The 16448-nt window shown below is 38.7% G+C and overlaps 1 protein-coding gene across 2 annotated transcripts in view; it reads right to left on the reverse strand.

Annotated features, from left to right (window-relative positions):
• Positions 1 to 16448, reverse strand: part of LOC112045732 (homeobox protein araucan) — a 180508-nt gene that overhangs the window by 52327 nt on the left and 111733 nt on the right. For both annotated transcript variants that reach the window (XM_024082034.2, XM_024082035.2), the window contains exon 2: positions 14601 to 14966. In XM_024082034.2, the coding sequence (XP_023937802.1) occupies positions 14601 to 14966 (366 nt within the window). The remainder of the gene's footprint in view (positions 1 to 14600; positions 14967 to 16448) is intronic.

Raw genomic sequence — 16448 nt, forward strand, 5'->3', positions numbered from 1 at the left:
AAATCCGACGGCAACCGACCGTAATTCAATGATCATAAACGCAATGATATCAATTAGACGAGACCCGAGACCGATAAAGATCCGCTTTAATTAGAACAAACAGCTGGCGGATTGACACGCCGTGCGTACGCCGCCGAGGCGTACTCAGCTCGAGAGCGATCAATTATTGAGCCTCCGTGATTGATTTCGTCGCGCCGCCTTCCGCAAATCCGCCGAAACCTCAAACCAGAGCGCCAAGCCTCTTCAGACCTTCCGGCCGCAGACGCGCGCCGCGACCGTAATGTCTGTAATCAATCGAAAACCCAACCATCCGAATTAATAACCCGACCCGATAAAAAACTTTCCGGACACGCGGACGTATCCGCTAATAGCCGTCGGGGGCGCAGCTGAACGTATAAATTACCTATAAAATAAGGACATTAAAAACCATTTAGACCGATGACTATTATGAAGGCGAGTGATATAAATAAATTGTATAAATTAATATATTTCGGTGCGAGTCGAGGTGTCAGTGTTAATGGTGTCTGCGGGGCGGGGGGCGGACGTACAATGAGCCCCCGGGGCGCTTTGTTACCCGGATACCCTGGCCGTGACATCTGTCCGAATAGCTACAATAACTCGCAAAAAACGCAGTTCAAATTCACAACTGCGGAGCTGGAGTGACGCGCTCGCAATGTTTAAAATATGCGAGTATTGTGCCGAAGTTGCAGCGAGACGTCTCAGTTCAACTCATTGTTGCAACTGACGGGGTATCTATTATTCCCGTCGTTGCTCCTACCCTGACAGTGTCGCCCGCGCTTCGGTGGTCCGTTTTGATTCCGGAACAGGCTTTGCCAATTATGCTGTCACAATATTGTAAGAGGCGATAAATGTTATCATTTCGAGGTAATAGTGAGTATGCGAGCTACGCGATAGTGAAATATGTATCGGGGACAGTCTCTGTTCAATTGACGTCTCATTTTAAGAGCCTTTTGTTATTTTTACTTCAATATAAATATACACTTTGAAATCCTGATTTTTTATTTTATTATTGTGAGTGACAGGATAAATAATAGATTTCGCAATACAAGACTAATATGCTTATTTGGGCTTAATTTTTTTACAATTCAAGAAACGCACTGAATACCTAAGTAGTATTTTTGTATTGTTCAACAAAGCCTTGATACAGAGAGCAATTAAACATTGTCAAATCAATCAAGATCGAAGTGTTAGGTTTGTTTAAGGCGGATTTACATTTGTCTGACGTGACGTGATGCATCAGAACAGAATCGACACGTCAGACAAATATAAATCCGGCTTAAGTCGTGTTCTTGCAGGAAATACCAGCATATCACAATACTTAAACCTTTGCAAAATAACGCTCCGTCTACATCTGCATATTTTAATAGCCTACTAAAGTATCTGGGCAAGACTTATCTTGCCCTGGTACTTTAGTAGGCTATTTAGTAGGCTATAGAGGCGATAAATGGGCTATCTAACACTGAAAGAATTTTTCAATTCGGACCAGCAGTTCCTGAAATTAGCGCGTTCAATCAAACGAACAAACTCTTCAGCTTAAAAATATTAGTATGGATTGGTATTCGAAACTCAAAGCGACTCTTAGTCGAACGCGTTACCTAAAGCTAATTGCTCGAAATTTTCGTCAAAAAAGGATATGATTTCACTTGATTATTGTATATTTTTCACAGTAATCAAGCTGTTAAAACAAACGAAGGGAAAGCGTATAATTACATATTAGGTAGTGGGATATAATTGCGCAAACTTCATATATTTAGAAAGTTTAACAAACACAAAAGACTCGTTTGAATAAGCATATAATATAATTAGTTTTATTACCACCGTGTACATACAAGCTACATGATACCTAGTAATTAAATTGTATTACGAATGAAGAAGTGGGTTTTATACGTACTCTAATGTGGTAATTACATAGTAAGCGGAACAGTTTTAATGCTAATTTTAATTCGTCTGTAGAAATGTTTATTGTATTTCATAATGGTGTTAATATGAAAAGAGGTGCTCCGGACGATGTTTTAGAGTTCCGTAATCTTAATATGCGAAAGGTCATACATTACAAAAGATAAGATAGTTTATATATAGATAGTAGAAGTCCGAAGTAGGTCCGCTGAAAACGATAATGAAACCGCTGAAAAAAGTAATAATTAACTGAGGAAGTAATCGATAGATTGTTTTATAAGCAGACTAGCGGACGCCCGCGGCTTTGTCCTCGTGGTATTCAGTTTTTCACAAATCCCGCGGGAACCATGAATATTTCCGCTCGCTTCCATCTTCGATTGCATCATCACTTACCATCAGGCAAGATTGTAGTCAAGAGCTAACTTGTAAATAATTAAAAAAACCTTGCTAATCGGTCCAGCCGTTTCAGAGATTAGTTGGTTCAAACAGACAAGACAGACGATACTTGTAAAAATTTGTTGAAATAAGTATTTACTTTCATTAAGTGATTAACTGTTATTTAAAAGTTAATTACAAACTGTCACTAAAAACTAGACAAAAGGGATAACTTACATAACAGTTGGTAGTTTATCAAAAACAGACACTTAAGTTTTATTTATTTGTATAGATTGAAATAAAACATAAAAAGGATGTTATTTATATGAATGGCCGTCCTCAGTTAACAAGGCAAAGGTGCTCAAAATACTCATTCCGACCGTTATCTCCACCGGAAGTGAACCCTGATCAAGGCGTCATTTCGTTTGCGACCTAAGCATTATGCAGACAAAAAAAATGAGCTCGATTGACCGCCAGATACCGCGTGTCCAAGTTATTATTTCATTTAAGTTTGTTTTAAGGAATCCTTCGAGTGCCATGAATAAAACATTAACCATAAATATTGTCAAAAAGCCTCCCTTCAACAGTGGGTTATAAATTTAAATTAATGCTATGCCTGTAAGTGACCCTACCCTAGGCAATGAAGCGATGTACAACTAATAAATAATACAAAATTACGAGTGTAATTTTGTAATTTCATGCGCACATATTCCCTGTTCTCTATACTATCTATTCGTACGATATTCCTATATTTACTTATGAAGAAGGTTTTGGCATGATTTGGTTGTACCTAGTGGAAATCTGTACACGTACAGACAGGTGCGTTTCTAAGTGAAACTGACGGAGAGTCGGCAAATCTTAAACATAATTTTAAATTATTATAAATCATTCGCTATCAATAATCAGTAAAAATATATATTTCTTTTTCTTTTTAAATACAGACATAGAATCAAAATCCGAAAAAATAGAAACTGTGATTAAATGTACATTAATTGTAAATTTTCAATTGCATAATTAATTGTTAAAGTGTTTAGTCTAATTAAGTCGAAACTTCTTTGTGTTTAGATAAAATAATGAAGCCGAAACTTCTTTGCGTTTAGATGAAATAACTACCTATTCAGTTACCGTTAACTTTCAATCAAGGAAATATCATGTCACTATAAAACAATCAAGTTTGCGTATAGCCCAGCTGATGTATGGATAGGTACACGCTGCAGCAACGTGATACATTTTTGTGCATATGTCGTGTATCAATTAGGCGAGACTTCCCAAGCGATCCATCGCGTTAAAAGCGGGTGTCACAGCGCGGAACGATGGCAATATCTAGCAATATCCTCCGATTCCGGGAGGTCGTTACGAGTTTCCTGCGAACCGCCGCGTCCGCAAATCTACGGCGCACGGTCAGCGGTTCCGAGTGCGAATGTGGCCGTACAATAAGCTACACGACCCCTAAACCGCCAGACACTTCGAACATTGAACTCTTTTTACACCGTACTAGACCAATGGGTCTTATTGGGATATATTTACGTTTGGAGACCTTGTTACTTGGATTTTAAATTTACTACACTTTGTCTATCAAAATTACTTGATAACAATGTACACAAAGTCACTTTCAAATTCATTGTTCTTATGACAATTAAACAAATTATTACTCGTAAACTATGTAAAGAAATAATGTTAACTTATACATATTAAACATACAAGTACACGTGTAAGCATGATATTTTGTATTTAATGCCTTAGTGATGGAGGCTAAGCAAATACTTCAACACAAAAAACTTAATAGTCCAGTACTACTTATTTTTTAATAAAATACAATTGGAAATGAGTTGAATACAGCATATAATCTTTTTAAACACTATCAGCCACTTTTAAAGATAAACTCAATTTATTTTTCCTTTCCAACTAATCAAAATTATGTACCTACGTAACTTATAAACCGTTAAACTATAGAGGTTTAATATATTGAACTTCGTTGCACTTATACATTGCGCTGAAATAAGGTCATTAAGTGCTAGTAAAATGAAATTAATTTATAATTTATTGTCGCTATCTACATTCTAAAATAATTAGCGCGATAAAACAGCAATCCTGCAGGTCTATTATTGTAAAACCACGGAGCCTCGTTGCCTCGGAGGGCAAATTAAGTCATCTTTCTTGCTGTCTATCATTAATATCTGATAGTGGTCGTTAATGAATTTAATGGTTTTTTTAATGGTTTAAAATATGTATAAAATATTGTATTGGAGTGTTTTTGTTACAATAGTGTCTCCGAGGGGCGTCACTCTATGCATGCGGTCAACAATTCGGCGCGAAGTGTGTCCAAACAATAGTAAATGCATTTAGCTTCCATTGTATGATAAATGATGGAGCCGTGGCGGTAATTTATAAGAGCGGAGGCCGCACGCCGCGGGACGTCGGGAAATAGGGAAACGCGGGCGAAAGAGGGGAAAATCGGGGAAATTCGGGAAGATTTATTAGCGGCCGAGACTCGGCTGACCGCGACTGTTTGCCCACTCATTAAAGTCGGCAAGTAAACGTTTAGCGTGGCGATGAGTATATTTGCGGTGCAATTAACGCGAGCGAGGTGAGACGGGTATACATCGACCATTCTATTTACTTTTTGACAGATTGCTTCACTAACACTAAAAACCATCACAAAAATATTATGTTTAAAAATTTATTTAAAAATCGTCATCTGATTTGCTAGCTTGTTTGACATAAAGATTTAAAATCGAAATAAGAATATCATGTATTATATGATACCTTTTTCTTTTAATAAACCCACGACTTAAACTATTGAATGAATTTAAATTTCATAATAATATAGAAGGTTGGTTGCAAAAAATAAACCATAATGGGGTGAAACAGGGGTTAAAAGTTTGTATAGAAAGTCTTTCATTTCTCAAGTTACATTCATAAAAATTGGTACGTGTCCTACCAAAAATATATTAAAAATAACGTACCTAATTCAAGATTTTTTTTTAAATTCTACCCCTAAAGGGTTAAAAAATGGTTGAAGTTTTTAATTATAAATCGTTCATGTTTTGAGTTATAATTTTATAAAATAATAATTAGTTGTTAATTTATTCTATTTATGAGGGGTAAAATAGGGGTTTAAAATTACAATTTACATCGATTTCCACGCGAAGTCGCGGGCGTCCGCTAGTTTCATATAATATCGTAAGGATTAGCCGAGCCGGGTCTGGTGGGGTTAGGCGCAGAGGCGTTACGAGCTGACAGATTTTGTTTGCGTCCACGTATACGAGGCGAGGATACGCAAACGCTCTGCGCCGGCAGATAACACAGAAGTGCCCCGTATCGCTGCGCAAACACGCGGGGTGTCAATCATCGCGAGGCGGTGCCTTACAGTGCTGCTATCGGTTGTCATATAATCTAACGCATTTATGTCAAATCGCCGATGTGCCAACGATAAGCCCACCCACGGACGGGCCTGTTGCATCACGTATGATGGCGGCTGCCATCTATTTTATATTCTACATTTCTGTACTAATAATCTTTTTATATAAAGACTAGCTGACGCCGCGCGGTTTCACCCGCATGGTTCTCGTTCCCGTAGAAGTACAGGGATAATATATAGCCTATAGCCTTCCTCGATAAATGGGCTATCTAACACTGAAAGAATTTTTCAAATCGGACCAGTATTTCCTGAAATTAGCGAGTTCAATCAAACAAACAAACTCTTTAGCATTATAATTAGTATAGATGTATACCTAGGAATTACTTATTAATATAAATAAAATGTGTAAGACTTTAATGTTGACATTTAAACTCAGTAGATAACGGTCAAAATGTTGACTAAAGTCTGAAAGTCCTGGGATCAATACCCGTTGAATTTACACTATTGTTGTTATTCTCTTCTTTGTGAAAAGGCATTAGGTATGTCACTCAAGGTCTAATGAGAAATTCCATAATCGAAACTCAATAGAAGCTTGCTTGTCAAATTAAGAATGTTTTGATGTGATTTTTTTTTTTTTTATTCTTTACAAGTTAGCCCTTGACTACAATCTCACTTGATGGTAAGTGATGATGCAGTCTAAGATGGAAACGGGCTAACTTGTTAGGAGGTGGATGAAAATCCACACCCCTTTCGGTTTCTACACGACATCATACCGGAACACTAAATCGCTTGGCGGTACGTCTTTGCCGGTAGGGTGGTAACTAGCCACGGCCGAAGCCTCCCACCAGCCAGACCTGGACCAATTAAGAAAATCTCAATCTGCCCAGCCGGGGATCGAACCCAGGACCTCCGTTTTGTAAATCCACCGCGCATACCACTGCGCCACGGAGGCCGTCAAAATGATGTGATTTATTTTGCTTCAAGGCCCAACGTGTCAAAACAGGGACCTTGAGCTGAAGAATTATCAAACATACCAACGAGCCTAAAGCATCTCGTAAGATTAAGTAAAGTTGACATTTAACTCAATAGAATCAGCACGGAACCCATCACCGATAAACCCGTTTTACCCATAAAAGGTAATGCAATAAAAACCATAATATTGATGGCTTGCATAAAAAATTATTGAAGCATGTAATATGAAAATTAAATTATGCATGCACGCTTCAAAAAGGGATCGTACGGAATCCTAAACAAAGGGCAGGTGTTTTTGAATTCGCTTCTGCATTGTACTTGAACGATTCGCTAAACGTATCTATGTAGATACGTTGCAATTATTTATGTCTATTTGATAAATTAATTATATTATTACAATACCGCTTACCTACAACTGTTATGTGTTCATTAATGAAAGACAATGATTGACAGAGCAGTCCAATGACCTTTTTTTTCAAGATTTTGCTTATTATATGAAAAGTAATCGTTTGGCTAATATAATGGAGCCTGCACACATACAAACATAATATCAATATTATGTACAATGATATTATAAGAAAAAAGAGGTAGATAGATTACACCACATTCAATGCTTCCAACTGGCAAACAAAAATTATTTCAGCGGCGTTATCAACGGCGCGATGACAGTGTGGTGACTGAGCTCAGGTTTGCTAATTAGCATAGTTTTAATGTGCTATTTGCGGACCGTGTACAACCTATCTAACTCTTTTTTAACATCATTGATTATGTAGGGTAAGGATTATTTGACATCGTACCACGGCGTAAGTCGTACGTATGTTGTACCGTACTTTAAATAATACTAACTAGCCGCGCCCGCGGACGCCCGCGACTTCGTCCGCGTGGAATTTAGTTTTTCACAAATTCCTCGGTAACCGTGGATTTTTCCAGGATGAAAAGTAGCCTATGTGTTAATCCAGGCTATAATATATCTCAATACTAAATTTCAGTTCAGTAGTCGAGGCGTGAAATAGTAACAAACATTCATGTCATCAAAATCATCAGGTTTCGTAAATCTCGGGAAACTATGTATTTTTTTTAAGATAAAAAGTGTTAATCCAGAGTAAAATCTATTTCCATTCCAAATTTCAACCAAATCCAAACATCCATACAAACTTTCGCGTATATAATGTTAGTAGGATATACGCAGTGTCAGTCATGCAATGAATGAAATCACAGGAAAAGCAAGAGCCTGAAATATATGAACGTCACAAATCTTTCAGCCACTGAAGCAGTAACATCACGTGGTACCCCGTTACAAAGTATGGTAAACATTACTACGAGACTATATTTATTTTTGGAAATATCTCCCCGTCTCGGACTAATTAGTAAGGGAATAAAGTAAGCCCGTGGCCCCTCAAGCCAAGGTCGTGAAGCTAATTAATTGGAACGAAAATCCAATAGATGTTTCCTCTCGATACTCTTGGTGCTTTAGGGTTGTCAATGTATCCATGTTCACACACTGCTTTTGCTTTTATAAATTAATTGAAAATATATAATAATAAAAGTCAAAATAAATTCATTTTTGCAAATTATAAAAAAGGTGACGTCATGCGTCGTTCCCTCGCTCTAGGGTTGCCAACTTTTTTTTACAAGAAATAAAGTATATCTCGCTCTTTCTTTTGAAAAATGCAACCATTCCATCAGTATTTTCTGACGTTGTCACGTTCAACTATCGCCAGTAAACCGTTCAACTATCCCAACAGTTTACAATAGTAACAGTTTACAGACAACCGATTATTTTAATTAGGCTTAGTTTACAAGCAATTTTGAAACGTCAAGTTGAAATGAAATGAAATGAAATGAAAATTTATTGTTTTATCAAGTTTACATAGCTGATTGGGCTGGGACCTTCTATTAAGTACTAGACCTGTATCAGAAAGCCCCGCTCTTCCTTAACTATAATATTATTATAATTATAAAACAAAAACAATAATTTTAACATAAATCAAATAATACATAATTTTCTTACAATTGTAACATGCAAAATAAGTGAGAAATATAAATAAAATTGTGTGCATGAGCATGCGTACAAGTGCGTGTGTGCGTGTATGTGCGTGTGAGTGTGTGAATGTGTGTGTGTGTGTGTGTGTGTGTGTGTGTGTGTGTGTGTGTGTGTGAGTAATTGAAACTGAAATGGAATGTGTATCCAATCTAATATTCCTGTTTATTGTTTTGTCTTAACTAACTCGGAATTTATTTAATAACGTTCAACAGATCTTCGGTTTCATCATAGGTAAGGCCTTGTAACCATGGAGAGAGCTTCCCTTTGCAGTCAAAGTAGTTTAAGGGGTAAATACCCAAAAGTTTATTAAGTCTATTATATAACATACTTGATCGTTTTTTATATTGCATAGCTGCAAAACAAGTTTTGTTAATTATTGTGGTTGTAACGTTGCCGTAACGTCTTTTATTTAAATGATCTGGATTAAAATGAAGGGATTTGTGCAGTTTCAAAGTGGCGTTTAAGATGAATAATTGTCTTACTGTTAACATTTTACTTTCTGAATATAATAAGTCCGTAGGGTGTTGATAGGATTTAAAATATATGGTTTTTAATAAGTACCGCTGAGCTCTTTCAACTTCAACAAATCTTGTTTTAGCAGCTCCTCCCCATAAAGGAATACAATAAGTTAAGATGGGTTGTGCCAAAGCAATATATATTTTGTTGAGCAAGTTAGTCGGAGCAACATATCTTAGTTTCTTAAAAATCCAGTTATTTTATGAATGAAGATACAAAGTCAAAAATTTAAAATTAAAGTTACAAGGGTTCATAATGCGCTTTGATCCGAGAAAAGCCACAACACATTCAGCCATACAAATCAATTTTGTACATCTAGAGAAATTACTTAGACAAAATCATGTTTAAATTTGTCTTTGTACACCTATTTCGTAATTTGCTCAATACAAAACAAAACATTATCCTGCACCAAATCATTGCATTCCCTCACTTGCATAGTCCTACGGGACTGATGATACGCCGGGAAGAGAGCAAGCACTAATTTGAAGGGTTCTATTGAAACATAAAACAACACAGTACATTTAGGTTCATTCAAAGTTTTAAAGATTCTCAGTGCCAGGATTGATAGCTTAGAAACTGTAGAGCTACATGAAAGCAACTTTGATGTTTCCAGGCATTAAATCAATTGACAAAAAATTATTTACTTACTGTGTAATATCCACCAGTAAGCACCGGATGACATTTTGACATAGAATCTCGATTCCGTATAATATGTGAACTATCATACGTCAAATATAGTGGATAAGCCTGCTGGTTTATACTTCCTTAATGCTATGCTTCTGTTTTCGTTTCTTTTGCTAGTATTTATTATGATGGGTGTAGAATGTAGATTTTTACATTCAATATTATTATTTTTAATTACGACTAACTAACTAACACTATTCGTGTTTCTTCTTTACGCTGCAAGTTAGTGTTTTCCTTTTCTTCTTTTTTTATCGGGTCAAGGTAAACGGATTAACGAACCGAGAGCCGACCACCCGCACACCAAAGACGGCTTAATAAGGACTCATTAACACCTTAATAGCCGCTCTCGATTCGCCTTACTCGCTTTACTTTTATTTATTCCAACCGTCTCTCTCCTACCGCTGGATCCAACGGTAATGGTAGCGCTGTCTCACTCGCACGCCCCTCTGATTGAATTTCTTTTCCAAACTTATCCTCTTTACACTAAAGTCAAGATGTCGGGGGCGTTTTGTTCAGTCCGATTCTTTCTTATCCGACTGTTTAATTTGAACGATAATGAAGTACATTCGTTGGGACTTTTCAATGGGTTTTTTAAATGGGACAAAGGTGTTTAATGCGACGACAAGTTAGTGCCGCGGAGTGGGACCGTAAATCGTTTGTCACGTCAATATGTGTCACAGTTGACATGCCTTGTATTGAGAGACAGTTTTGACGCCTGAAATACATACGTATGCTGTATGGATGCTTCATAAGAATACTGACGTCGTCTATGAATACATTTTTATCACTAAAATTTATAAGATAAATTACAAGATCTGTGCCCAGGACATTTTTCTATGTCTTTTATTTATGTATTAGGAAGAGTCCTCGTGGACATGATATGCGATGAGGTAGTACCGGTCTTTAAGCCTAAAGCACGGCAACATTTTTTATTGTCAGCCTTATTTTCTCTATCATCTCTTTTTCTCAACCAGTGTTTACACAATAAAATAACAAAGTTATTTTTCGGTGCCAGCCTTTTTAGTAGGTACAACGTTTCTATTTGTAGGCCTGATAGTAATAATTGATTGACATTTTGAGATTGACTTTTTTTCTTTTGATAGTCGAATATTGGTATAAACATTACTTGTCCAGGGTAGTGTGTATTCAATCAAGTTCGCTCGCATTTGCTGTGTAACAATACAATTTAGGATGGAAACGGCTAACTTGATAACTCAAGTTATACATAAACTGTATAACAGTTTATTGCATTCATTATGAATTGGTTGATAAACCGCACCAGAACGAATAATTGCCGTTGACCAAGCTACTCCTACCGAGCTAGGCTTGTCAAATTAATATATACTTATTAACCAGAGCTCAGATCATGGTATTAGTTCAATCGACCTCAGAACTTCTCATCATAAAAAAAACACGCCACTTACTAAAGAGGCCTTTATAAAAACTTTACATGTAGATGAAGTTGCAGTAGTTTATCATACCATAAAAGTAGTTGGAGTAGCTTCTTTTGCAAGCAATAAATAAATAATTAATTAACATTATTTACCTTAGTAATGCAATGTTAAACTTTAAATTGCACACCTTGCAAAAAATGTGAACGCTTTGCAAACGCGATATTAGTTTGTATTTATACGTTTCATATTTATCTTTACATCTACAACTTGATATTACATACCTACGATACCAAAGTAGGTAATCTATATAACAACTTTCGACAAACTGACCTACCAGTCTGCTTTTTTCGGTACCTCGGGTTACTTTTTAAAACGACGGCAATAAAGACCGAGACGTGAAAAGTAAAACGAATGGAAGAAATGGATTCAAGTCTCAGAAATAGGTACTATGTGACCCATGAATGTCCCTTAGAGTTAAGGTGAATATATACAAAACCAGCCATGTGGTATGGATAAGAATAATGGGCGGTAAGACGGACGAATAGTAAAAGCATGCGAATGAAATGCGATGGTGAGATGGACATGGTGGTGTTACAAAAATTAACAAATTAAATAAATTCTGATTTGGAGCCATGACTAGTGTCTACGCCTGATGTACCATAGATATCTATGGTATTTTAACGGTATTACAGTAAAAAAGTTGTGCAGAATGAATTCAGAAAGGAGCTGGCAATTGGCCAAATCAAACGTTGCTTGAAAAAATTACCAATGGAGTTGATTGTCTCTTATTGGTTGCATCGTGGCCAACCGAGCAAAAACTACACCAAGTTATAGCTGGTAGGTAACCCGTGAAGCCAGTTTCTTAAGATTTATTTTTTGAATTAAGAATCGGGCGCAAAGCTCTTGGGCCTGATTCTTAATTCAGTTTAATTTCTTTATAATGCCGTACCCATTGCTGTTACATTTATAAACGGCTTCCGAAAAAGGCGGGCGGAGTTCTCAGGCACGATTCTAAATTCATGATTTTTAGATTTCTCCCTTCCTAACTCCCTGCTAAATTTCGTGATTGTAGATACTGGAAAAAGGCGGGGAGGGATTAGGATGATTAATAAATTAAGTTATACTTTATTTTAAGTACGTATTAAAATTGTGAACTTAACATATAAACAAAAAGATGTATCAGTCAGCCTAGGTTTTTAGGCTCAGTTTACAAGCACTTTTGGAACGTCAGTTGACTATTTGTAAAGATTCCACGAGAGCTTAGTTTCAGACGTACTATAAATAGTAACCATGCAATAAAGAGTCGTATTTATTTTATGTACCACAGTAAACACTGCGCACTAATTTCACACCTAATTCTTAACGCGTTGAATCGCAAAAAAGCGACAGCGTTTTATTGATTATCAAAAGCGGACAATAGACAGAAGATGGCGTTGAGTATTGTTGCCGACTCACGCCGACAGACGGCGCCACCGGGAATGCTCGTGTACTAAAATGGCAGTTGAATATTTTTGCCAACAATGGCTCTACAACCCTGTCAACCGAAAACGCACCCTAGCAACAACGAGTTTGAGTGCACTTCAGAATGGAGTCCGGTGAAGACTTACGAAGCCAACCTCGGTATATTTGTGGCGAAGCATCGTCATTGTTCGCTAAATTGTCGCTTGCACGGAACCGGCCGGGCTTGTCGTGCGCTAGGTACCTCTGCCGCACACCACGACGTTATACATACATTCGAACACCTGTTATTAAATGAACAGGGTCACAGAGCGTACGCTGCCTACCCGCTCGGAGCTCGTTAAACACAATGACAGATAGAGATCTCGCCGCCCGCTCGTCGGTGATTTGGGATGCTTCCACGATCACCGGCCGCGGTTATCACATGATATTATAATTACCGAGTTGAACAAACTCGTAATTTTAACATTCCCTTATCGGCGATGCGATCTACAGCGGACCGCTAAACTACGAACGCGAACTCGGAAACTTCCGGCTGTTTCTCGGAGATTAAGCCGTCTTCCTCTTAACGCTTGACAAAGAATGGATCATCTTTTCGTTCGATCGGCTTTTCAGGGCTTAGCGGATTTCGCACGAGCCCGTGTCGCGGGTGACGGGATCACACACGCTTTTCAACAATGGGATGCCAATTCCAGATTCCTTTTCATCCAATAAAAATAAAGTCGGTCTCGACGACGCCGTAGTCCCTCGCGGTTTGAGCTCTGCCTCTGTCTCATTCTGGAAAGAACGTCTTACAAGCGCCGCTCGCGAAAAAATTGTCGAGTCGTTCCGAAAAACGCAACCACCCGAATCCGGTCACAGCTAACGTAATCGGTATAATAATAGCGGACGCTTTTCGAATTTATTTTCGAGTTTAAATATTAATGTTACGTGACAGGGCGGCGGCGCGGTCCGCGAGGTGTCGGCGGTTTTCTGTCCCAGCGCGCCCGGACCGGTCCGGCGGACCGCGCTCGAACGAGTCCAAGCGGCGAGAGCGACAGACCTTAGTGTTGCGCCACATCTGCGGAACGTTCGGCGACGAACGTTCGGTTCAATACCTTTTTTATTCTACCACAAGTAAGAACTGACTGCGATTTCAATGAAGTTAAGTGCCAATGAAGTCTAAGATGGAAACGGACTTACCTACTTGTATACAAGTTAATTCTACCCATACATCTGACGGTGGTTACGCGGCATTATTGTAAAGCTAAATCGCTTGGCGGTGCGTCTTTGCTGATAGGGTGGTAAGTAGTCACGGCTTATGCCTACCATCAGACTAGAAGTCAGCCAATTTTAAACTGACCCGAGCTGGGAGTCGAGCCCAGGATCATGATGTCCTTCGAGAACGTATGGCATTGTCATATTTCACTGTTGGGTGTGTCATTAACCAATAATTTCGTCGCTGTTTCGGCGCCGAACGTTCCGCAGGTGTGCCACTACACTTACCGTTGCGAGCATGGCACACAAACGACCTATTCGTACCAATTTTCAACCTCTGTTTGCACTTTTGGCATCATCGCCTCGTTGATGACCGAAATGTGCGAGCTTGATAAGGGCCATTATTAATGATGATTAGGTAGGTAGGTATACATAATATCATTTAGGTTCATAGTTTATTAATAATATCATTTATTTAATATCAATTAGGTGCTGGCTCGAATGGTGAACCCGCACCGGAAAGCGCAGTATTGGTCAACCCCCCACTAGGTCGACCAACGAATGGGATGCAGGGAGCCGCTGGATGCTGGCGGCTTAACTGTATTTGGAAAACCATGATGATGATGATGGATGATGATGATGATGATGATGATGAAATAAGAGGATTAACAATTAGGCTTACCAGAGGCGAGTAGAACGCCGAACTGTCAACCCCGATGCTGGGGTAAGGGTTCTGATCCGTGGACGGGTACGGCGCTCCGTAGACGCCGACCGCGGCGCTGGACAAGCGCGGGTACGATGAGAGCGCTAGCCGGGCGTCGTACTGGCACGAGCACACCGTCTGGCCGGACACGGGGTCGGTGATGATGGGGCGCGGGGTGTCGCAGCACGGCGCGGCGGGGGTGCTGGCGTGCGAGCCGGCCCCCGGTGACAGTGCGCCGCCAGCGACCCCCGACCCGCCGGGCGACAGCGGCGGGCCGGAGCTGGACCCGCCGTCGGGCGACGTCGCCGCTCCCCCGTTCCCGCCGCCGCTGCTGCCCACCAGCAACTGCCGACAACAACAAAGCTGATCAGACAAACACGTCACACACTTCAACCCATATGCGGCTCACTTCTGAGCTCAAGTATCCTTTCAGAATGTGAGGGGTTGGGCCAATAGTCCACCACGCGGGCCCAATGCGGATTGGCAGACTTTACACACGCAGAAAATTACGAAAATTCTCTGGCAGGTTTACTCACGATGTTTTCCTTCACCGTTTGAGATCCGTGATATTTAATTTCTTAAAATGCACACAACTAAAAAGTTGGAGGTGCATGCCCCGGACTGGATTCGACCCATACCCTCCGGAATCGGGGGCAGGTCTTATCCACTAGTCTATCACGGCTCAAACAAACACGTACTCGTTACTTTTTTCACCAGAATTTGGTATTTCAACATTTTTAGAGTTCCGTACAATGACGGTAGAGGAAAAAAGAGGTAGATAGGTTACGTAAATCGCATTCAATGTTTAGAACTGGCACGCAAAAATTATTTCAGCGGTGTTGTCAACGGCGCGATGACAGTGCTCAGGTTTGCTAATCAGCATAGTTTTAATGTGACACTTGTTCCGCGTATAACATATCTACCTCTTTTTTATTCTAACATCATTGGTTCCATACCTCAAAAGAAAAAAAAATATGCACAGCATTGTGCAAGAAAGAGCAACTATAGTAAAAAAGTAATTGATTTTCGAAACCAATGCTCTGTTACACTTTTAAACACAACATATCAAAGAAGAGGCAGACATAACGATAATATAATAAACATAAACGTCATCATTCCAGCCATATTATCATAATATTTGTCAACGGTCTTCTTTTGATGGCCACTAGGAAGAAATTAAAAAAAAAACAAGTAAAATACTTCCCATTCAGTTCGTACAGGGCTGTCACTTTTTAACGGGGTAAGTAAGGCGATTTAGAGATGAGTATAAAATGCACCATTATATCATTTGTTTTTTTTTATTATTTATATCTTTAAGTATTTATTTAAATTAGTGGTCCGTGGGCTTTTTCGAGTTCCATTTGAAGTACTAACATTTGTGCTGTATGTATGAAAATATAAAAAATACATTTGATTTTGATGTTTTTACTATCATTATTGCTGTAAATTTATGATAACTATTGATTGATGAATATTTTCTAATATTTTTTTTAACTTTGAGTTTTTCTCAAAACTCGTCTTTTTATAATATCATTTCGAAGTATTACTACTCAGCTTCGCATTTATTAAAGTATGTAATTTTTTAAACTAAACAAGGACTTTTAAACAGAGACTATGCTCCTGTGTCATACGCGTGGCAACCCTGGAGGCAAACAATATTTACAGCTCGCTTTGAGAAAGCATTAAACACTTTATAAAAGTAAATAATCGGCCGTAAACACCGGTATTCATTTCATCGGCTTCATTGGCTGTATCAAGAAATCATAAATCTATAATAACGCAACTTAGTAAGCACACAGTTCTGAAAATAGTACTCGTGACTTGATA

This window comes from Bicyclus anynana, chromosome Z (assembly GCF_947172395.1).
Source record: "Bicyclus anynana chromosome Z, ilBicAnyn1.1, whole genome shotgun sequence".
Classification (NCBI taxonomy): domain Eukaryota; kingdom Metazoa; phylum Arthropoda; class Insecta; order Lepidoptera; family Nymphalidae; genus Bicyclus; species Bicyclus anynana.